Source organism: Girardinichthys multiradiatus, chromosome 20 (genome assembly GCF_021462225.1).
Source record: "Girardinichthys multiradiatus isolate DD_20200921_A chromosome 20, DD_fGirMul_XY1, whole genome shotgun sequence".
In the NCBI taxonomy this organism is placed as follows: Eukaryota; Metazoa; Chordata; class Actinopteri; order Cyprinodontiformes; family Goodeidae; genus Girardinichthys; species Girardinichthys multiradiatus.
Window position 1 is genome coordinate 37,176,346 of NC_061812.1, and position 7,723 is coordinate 37,184,068.

Below are 7,723 nucleotides of genomic sequence, written 5' to 3' on the forward strand. Positions count from 1 at the left end.
TGAGAAATATTTAACTAAAAGAATGCTATGTTTTTTAGACCCCCAACAGTAAAGATGTGATTAACTCAATATCCTATGTGGTCTGGACCAAAAGACTTAAATGCAGCTGACTCACGCTGGATGAAAAACATAATTCTAACACTAGAAAACTTGAGTAACAGCTCAACTAAAACCCAGAGTATGCAATATAGTGTTACAGGTAAGCAGTGTGATGAATGAGAATCAGTGTTAAACCTCCTGGGGTTAGAGGAGCTTCATAAAGCTGGGCAGGTTTACTCATTCCATGTGTGTGCGTACGTGTGTGTGTGTGTACAGGGTAAAGAAACTGCTTTTTCTAGCTGTGGAAAATCAGAAAGCATTAAAACTTCACCTGAGGCTGACACCAAGCGTCTTGCTTCTATGGAGCTTCTGTGTCCTCGGCCAAGTGAACCCCGTTCGCAGTGCGGAGGAATGTGCATTAGCTTCGTCCCGTATGAATCGGATTCAGCTCAGGTGCACCTCTCTCCGTGTCTCTTCCTCCCACACCAACATCCAATCCCGCAGATAAGGTGCCATTTCCCAGCCTTACCGTGAGCTTGGAATGCGCAACTGAGCAGCTTTCCATTGCAACCGTATTTTAGACATTAAACTGTACTCGCAAGTTCTAAGCAAACATGTATTAATTACACCGAGCAGACTCACTGCATAAAACCATTTAATCCTGGAGATTGGTCATTTGTATAAAAAGCTACAAGGGAGAACAGCAATAATAACTTTTGTTTAAAACGAGAAATCCATGAACAACATGCTATTAAGGAGGAGTCTCTACTTGACAAGTTTTACTCTGTCTTTTAGAACTCTAAACTTGGGATTTTTAGTGATCTTCTTGTTGAAAAGTGCCAAAACCTCCTCTTCCGTTTTGAAATTCCTGTCACCAGTGAAAGAGTAGTAGGCTGCCAAAACCTGCAAAGCACGGAAAGTAATCCGTTTACCTGATGGTAAGTCATACTTTAAATTTGTGCTTCAGGGTAAAGGACTAATGTAACATTAAAAAACCGCGCCATGTATACAGACATGCATTGCTTCCCGTCTCACCTTCTTTCTGACTTTTTTCACTGACAGCTCCTGGTCAGGTGACTCTGTCAGCACTGCCTTGATGTTTCCCTTCCAGTTGAATTTGCCTGTATGAGTGATCGGAAACATAATTAGGCTTTCTGGTGCTCGAAATCTTTGGTGAGGGTCGTTTCCACTGTGTAAACACTGAAATCTGCTGGCGTTCTTAATACACAATAGTATTTTCTTATTTATTGTTGTTCAAAGAAATGAGCCTTACACATACAGTATTTACACAACAGGATGGCAAAATGTGCCAAAACGTTTGCTTTAAGTCAGTCTAAAGCCTTGTTACCCTGAGATGCAGTTTTATCTTCAGTCTCCTCAGACATGTGAACATCTGCAGCCTCTGCAGCTCCATCATCTGCAAAAGAACAAGAGAAGATATAAAAGCTGAAGCAAACAGAAACACAGCCTTATTTAGTAAATGATATTATTACAAAAAGCATGCTCTTTCAAACAAACTATGTGAATGTAAAGGAATAAAATTTTATTTACACTTTGTTTTCTTGACATCCTTTTCATCAACACCATTCTCATACTGGTCTTCCTCTTCTTTGCGTTTTCTCTTTCTATCCTTTTTCTTTTTGCCCGTCTGGCATTTCTCTGGTTCTCCTTCTGCAGCTCTTTTTTCATCCCTTTTGGTAGCTTTTCCATTCTTTTGCTGACGGGCCTCTTTGCGTTCCCGTTTGTTCGGCTTCTTCTCCTTCTCTTCAGTATTTAGTTGTTCTTCTTGGTTCTCAGTTCCGTTAGTGTCCACTTGGATATCAGTCGCTGTGTCTGTAGATTCTTTGGTCGCCTGTGTGCCCGGTGGAGCCTAACAGATGATGGATAGGTGATAAAAAATTAAGTCAAGTTTTTTTCTAGATCTTTATCCTTTTTCTTTTACATCCATTAATAAACAGGCCTACGGTCCACTGTTTGCAGATGTAAGTCTAATCAGTTTTTCTCTTACAGTAACACCCATCAGTCATTAAGGCACTGGACCCTTTTGTGTTCTTTTCCCTTATGGCTGCATCTAGGTATTCAAATGAAAGGCCAGCGCCACAGAGTGCAAAGCTTCATTTCTTGTTGTGACATATAAGTGTTAAAAAAAACAACACTGGAGATCAATTAACATTAATACAATAAACAATACAATGAAAACGTGTGTAAGATGTTGCAAAAACATTAAATTCAACTTTTTCTAAATACACCTCAGCAAGCCATGAGATCTAGGCCAGGTGACATCTGTTTGCTTCTGACTGTTCCAAATGTCAAAAGTACAACAATAAGCATATAAAGAAGTTAAACGGACCGGGAACCTACAACTGTATGCAAAAGGCTAACTTCTGTCAGAAGTCTGAATGCCACTAATAATTAGGAATAACAATTTTAAAACATAAGCAACAATCTGGAGAAAGGGAACATGATGATTTAGAATGCGTCCATACTCTGAACTTTTCCACATAATTTATTTATTTTTTTGTACATATGCAAACTTCCCCATGTGTGACAGAAAACGCATCATCCACACTGTGAAACATGGTGGTGGCAGCATCATGCTGTGGGGATGCTTTTCTTCAGCTGGGACAGGGAAGTGGAAGATATAATCAGGTAAATAAAGGGTAGTCCTGGGAGAGCAAAAGATTTGAGACTGGGTTGGAGATTCATTATTCAACAGCAGCCGAAGCTACATTGAAACTGTTTATACTGAAGCATATTCATGTATTAGAAAAGCCCAGTCAAAGTCCAGACATAAATATGTGGAACACATTTATATTCATGGAGGTTTTCCATTTAACCTAACTGAGCTTAAGCTATGTTGTGAAGCAGAATAGGCAAATATGGCTATATGTAGATATTAAAACCATCCCCAAAAGACTAAGTTTTACAACATCAAAGGGAATTAATATACTTTTCATATTTGTACTAACAACTGTTAATAAAACTGCATGTTGTGTCGGTCGATCACATAAAATCTAAAAACCAAGAATGTTTGTTCTTGTTAAGTGAAGAAATGTGAAAAAATTCAAGGTTTTGATGGTTTTCTGAACAAACCTTTAACTTGTCAAAACAGGATAAAATCACTTACATTGTCTGCAGCAGAAATTATGTCCCAAGCCTCTTCCTGCAGCCCAGTGTTTGGTATTTTTAAACTGTTTCTCATCCAGTTCTGTAGAGGGGAAAAAAATGAACTTATTACTGGTCACAAGGCTTTATTTTCCCAGTTCATCCATAGATTTCCTCCCTCTCTTAAAGGGGACATCATCATGCAAAATACACTTTTTTAGCCCTTACATACAGTTTCTTGTGTACCTAAAGTCTGTAGGAGTGCAAAAAGGTTGAACTTAGTCTCTCCAGGTGCTCCGCAGACATCTTTATATTCTGCTTGGTTCATATTTTTCAATCCATTCGGTTTTCTCTACGTTTTTATTCCATCACAGTATTTGCTGCGGAACTGCTAAACAAGATCATGACTAACCAGTTTCACCATTTTTATTTTTCGCTGTGATCTTGTAGTCCAAGCTCAAGTATGCTGAAGCTGCAGGTGGATAAGTCTAAATGAATGTTCAGCTGTTGGGTGTATTAACCCAGACACACCATTATAACGTCCCCCAGCATCAGAACCTCTTCAAAGTGCCTGGTTAAATTTACATTTTCATGGAAATGTTCCCACCTCAGTGGGGAAATTTCTATTTCCCCCACTTCAAGGACGAATGCCTTCATCAACCTCCGCCAATATCAAGACGGATTTGCCCAAAGACTTCATCTGATTAACGGGTAATTTCCTTCTGTCTACGGAAACGAAGGACACAGCAAAGTGGTAAGCTGCAAATAACACTAAGATGACAACAAACTTTATTTTAGACATGAATTTATTGTGATATGACGTCCTAGCCATTGTGTTGATAGCAGTAGCATTGTGCCTTCCGCTCTCGCTCTGGGTCAGACTCTGGCTTGAACACGCATGGCTGGATGAACAAGTCTTGTTGACATCTTTTAATTGTTTTGGGAATGAAAGGTTTCTGTGCTGCTGGATTATTGTACCTCTGCTATCAAAGTACAAAAATGGCCAAAAAAGGTGGAGTGGATTGCTCTCTGACCTGTATGGGGCAGTTGTGAAGCACCTCAATAGCATTTAAAAAGACCACGCCAAAACGAGTTGCTCTCAGACGCACCTCAGACCAGAGGCAAAAGATGGTCCTTGTGTAGAAGCAATTTACTTTGTTAAAACTGTGTGCTTGGTATAAGAAAGCATGTTCCTGCCAAAAGACAAAGTAACAGCTTTGTTTTGTGTCTAAATTGTTTAACGTAATAATACTGCCACGCTCTTCCACAAGTTACAATGTCAAGGATTTCAGACCAAAGCATTGAAGTTCCACTTTATATAGACAACAATGAATGATTTAAATGTGACAAGGAAGGATCTAAAAGCATGATGTGTCCCCTTTAAACAAGATGCTGCTGCCAGTCTCATATTCTGAATACCAGATTGGCTTGGCATGCACCGGTAAAATAAAAGCTTTTACTGTTTAATGTAACACTGACCTGAAACTTTGCTTTCTTCCTCGGTACGTTTTCATAAGTACTAACTTGATTGAGCACATCTCTCAGTTTAGCACTGACCCCAGGTTTGCTCATGGCTTCATTGATTCTCTGCATAACAAAAGTATAACAAGTTAGCAGGAAGAAAAACAAACCTCCTTGCATACACATATACATGTAACATAAGGACTGGTCACCTGTAACCACTGCTGCTGTTTCACATCTCCTTTCTTTGCCTTGGCCTCGTAACCTTTTCCGCCATACTTCTGGTCCTCACTGATACATTTAACATGGTTTTTGTAGTCCTTGCCCCTGTGTGATACACAAACAAGAGAAGATCAATCCTCAATGTGGTGAAGTGACTTTTAGTGTCTTGTAAACAGTTTGAAACCCCTGGAACTCTTTTACGTTTTCTAATGTCATGTTGCAACCACAAATTACAAGGAAGGAAAATCATACATAATTTTCCAAATGTGGTTAGCATTTATATTTAGCCCCCTTTGCTCTGAGACCCCTAAATAAAATTATGTGCAACTAAGCTTTTAGAAGAATCTTAATTGGCAAGTATGCTCTACCCCTGTGTAATTTAATCTCTGCTATTCTGTTTAATGCCTCAGAGGTTTGTTAGAGAAAATTAGTGAACAAGCAAGATCACAAAGACCACAGAACACACAGGAGACACATCACGGACAACAATGTGGAGACGTTTAATAGCATGGTAAAGTCAGACTGCATAAGCAGCCAACAGTCCTACAAGACAACCATCAGCTGGGCACTCCATTGTTCTCGTCTTTACAGAAAAGTGGCAAGAATTAAAAATGCCATAAGAAGTCCTGTTTGCAGGTTACAGTAAAAACCATGTAAGGAAGGAGGTACTCTGGTCAGATATGGCTAAGATTAAAATGTTCGCCTACATGTAAAACGCTATGTGTAGCACAAAACTAACACCGCATATCATCCTGAACATACCACCCCCACTGTCAAGAACACGATGGTGGCATCATTATGCTTTCGGGCTGCTTTTCTTCAGTGGGTACAGGAAAGCTGGTTAGAGTTGATGAATGGAGCTAAACAGAAGGCAATCCTGGAAGAAACCGTCAGTCTAAAGTTGGTTTAGGACAATGACACTAAACATACAGCTAGAACGTCACTGAAATTGTTTAAATCAAAGCACATTCATGTTTTAGAGAGTCCCAGCCAATGGGAAGACCTAAATCTAACTGAGAATGTTTAACAAGATAAAACATCACTGTTCTCAGTCTGTATCTCCCCGAATGAGATTTCTGCAAAGAAGAATGCGGGGATAATCCAGTCTGTAGATGTGCATATCTGTAAGAGAAATCTACGGAGCAATAATTTTGCGTTCGCTCACAATAAATTTTGCGTTCTCTCACAATACTTTGTGGGAGAGTTTTCAAACCAGACAACTGCAAAAATGGAACAAACACTACACCCGTTTTTGAAATATATCGAGTTTTATTTTGAAATCTTCCTTAAATATAAGGATAATCAGTCAGAGTTAAAGATAGTTCTTATCCACAAGCCGTCAGACTACTGAACTCTGGACAATAATACTGCATTAAACAACATATTAAACAACTCTTGATTATATATATATATATATATATATATATAGCTTTTGTTTTTATAGTGAGTTGAACGGTTCTTCTTATCCCAAGCATTTCATTGCATTGCTGACTGTGTGTTAACCTGCAAATGACAAATAAACCATATCAATGCCATTTCAGTAGGCTACTGTTTGTTTTGTGAGCAGTTTGTTATGTGTGCTGCTGTTCCTAAACGCACAGCTTTCTCAAAGGGATTAACAACTTTTGCGAGGGAACACAAAGGTATTGCGTGGTAACGCAAAAAGTATTGCAAGCGAACACAAAAGATAAAAATTCCCCCATGTCCTTTTCGCGGGCTCCGTAGAAATCCTCAAAAGATTTACACCAAGACACAAGTTTGGCCAATATTTTAGTTTTATTAGTAAAAAAAAAATATTTGAAAACCACGTATAACTTTTCTCTCATGTGTAATCATTGCAGGATGACTGTACATCAAGTTAAACAACAACTAGTTAAAGAAAACGTTTATTACCAGAAATCTTTTCCACAGTCGATACAGGAAAGAACTTGGCACCCACGGCATTTCATTACATGTTTATCGACCTGGGCTTTTTTCAGGGATTCGCCACATGCGTTGCAGGTGAAGAATACCATCGTTGGTGCGGTTTTGTTCGTGTGTTCTTTACACTTAACTCCTCTCAGCCAGCCAACATGCGGGACAAACTAATGGCACTCCGGTAAAATCAACCGAAATAGGTTAAAACCTTCACGCTTAAATAGGACCCTTACGCTCAGTGAAACTAACGCGGTTTAACTGGTATAACGAGTAGCTGCAAGTAGAAAATAATATCTGAACACGTATAAATAAAAATTAGCGTGAAAACCGCACGTGAGGATAAACGTTCCTGCTTCTTTCGTATCAACTTTTCAAAACACACGTGACAACGTCCGCACTTAGGAACTACATGATTAGCATTCCGTGGTCAAACGCAACCGAAAACAGAGTTCCTAGCAATGGTGCCGCCATGTTGTGAGTGAAAAGTAGTTTAAGAACAAAGGCAAGAATATGTACCTTGAGTAATGATTTTTTCCTTGCGTTTTGTTTTTTATTTTAAAGATCTTATAGTTTTATTTGATTGTATGTGTCTCGCCATGTTTTTGTTTCTTATTTTAACTTACTCACGTTTTAAATTGTTTTTGTCCGATGTGATCCGTGTTGCACTTTGGACTCTTTATAGCACTTCGTGTCCCTATGGTTTTTTAAAGTGTTCTGCAAATAAAGTTGCATTGGATTGCATTGGATGACGACTTTCCATTTGGCAGACCTACCAATTAATCCAAACAGCCAGGGTCGGTTCCTTAATAATATTAGTGTTTAGGTAAGGTTATACTACTACCCCTACTACTACTACACTGCTCCTTTAGTCATTTCATCTAGGAAGAAAGAACAGATAAACTCTGAGCCATTTTTCAAGGTTAGAGTATAAAAGAGAGCACATATAATTAGTCATAGTAAAAGTTCAGTCAGTAGCTAT

General features: G+C 38.8%; 1 protein-coding gene across 1 annotated transcript; it reads right to left on the reverse strand.

Annotated features, from left to right (window-relative positions):
- Positions 1-681: 681 nt before the first annotated feature.
- On the reverse strand, positions 682-7,157 carry lyar (Ly1 antibody reactive homolog (mouse)). Its single transcript, XM_047346669.1, has 8 exons — positions 6,721-7,157; positions 4,818-4,932; positions 4,624-4,731; positions 3,167-3,247; positions 1,591-1,909; positions 1,388-1,456; positions 1,075-1,160; positions 682-942 (listed from the first exon to the last, which is right to left on the reverse strand). Exons 1-8 carry the CDS (start codon positions 6,840-6,842, stop codon positions 805-807), a joined length of 1,038 nt encoding a protein of 345 aa, XP_047202625.1. The 5' UTR covers positions 6,843-7,157; the 3' UTR covers positions 682-804.
- Between the last annotated feature and the right edge of the window lie 566 nt (positions 7,158-7,723).

Bases quoted from the DNA above. Each gene is read 5' to 3' on its own strand.
- lyar (XM_047346669.1), bottom strand. From the start codon at position 6,842: ATGGTATTCTTCACCTGCAACGCATGTGGCGAATCCCTGAAAAAAGCC. The intron at 4,933-6,720 runs GTAATAAACGTT...TGTATCACACAG, and splicing joins GACTGTGGAAAAGATTTCTG to GGGCAAGGACTACAAAAACC. The intron at 943-1,074 runs GTGAGACGGGAA...CGTGCTTTGCAG, and splicing joins TGAAAAAAGTCAGAAAGAAG to GTTTTGGCAGCCTACTACTC.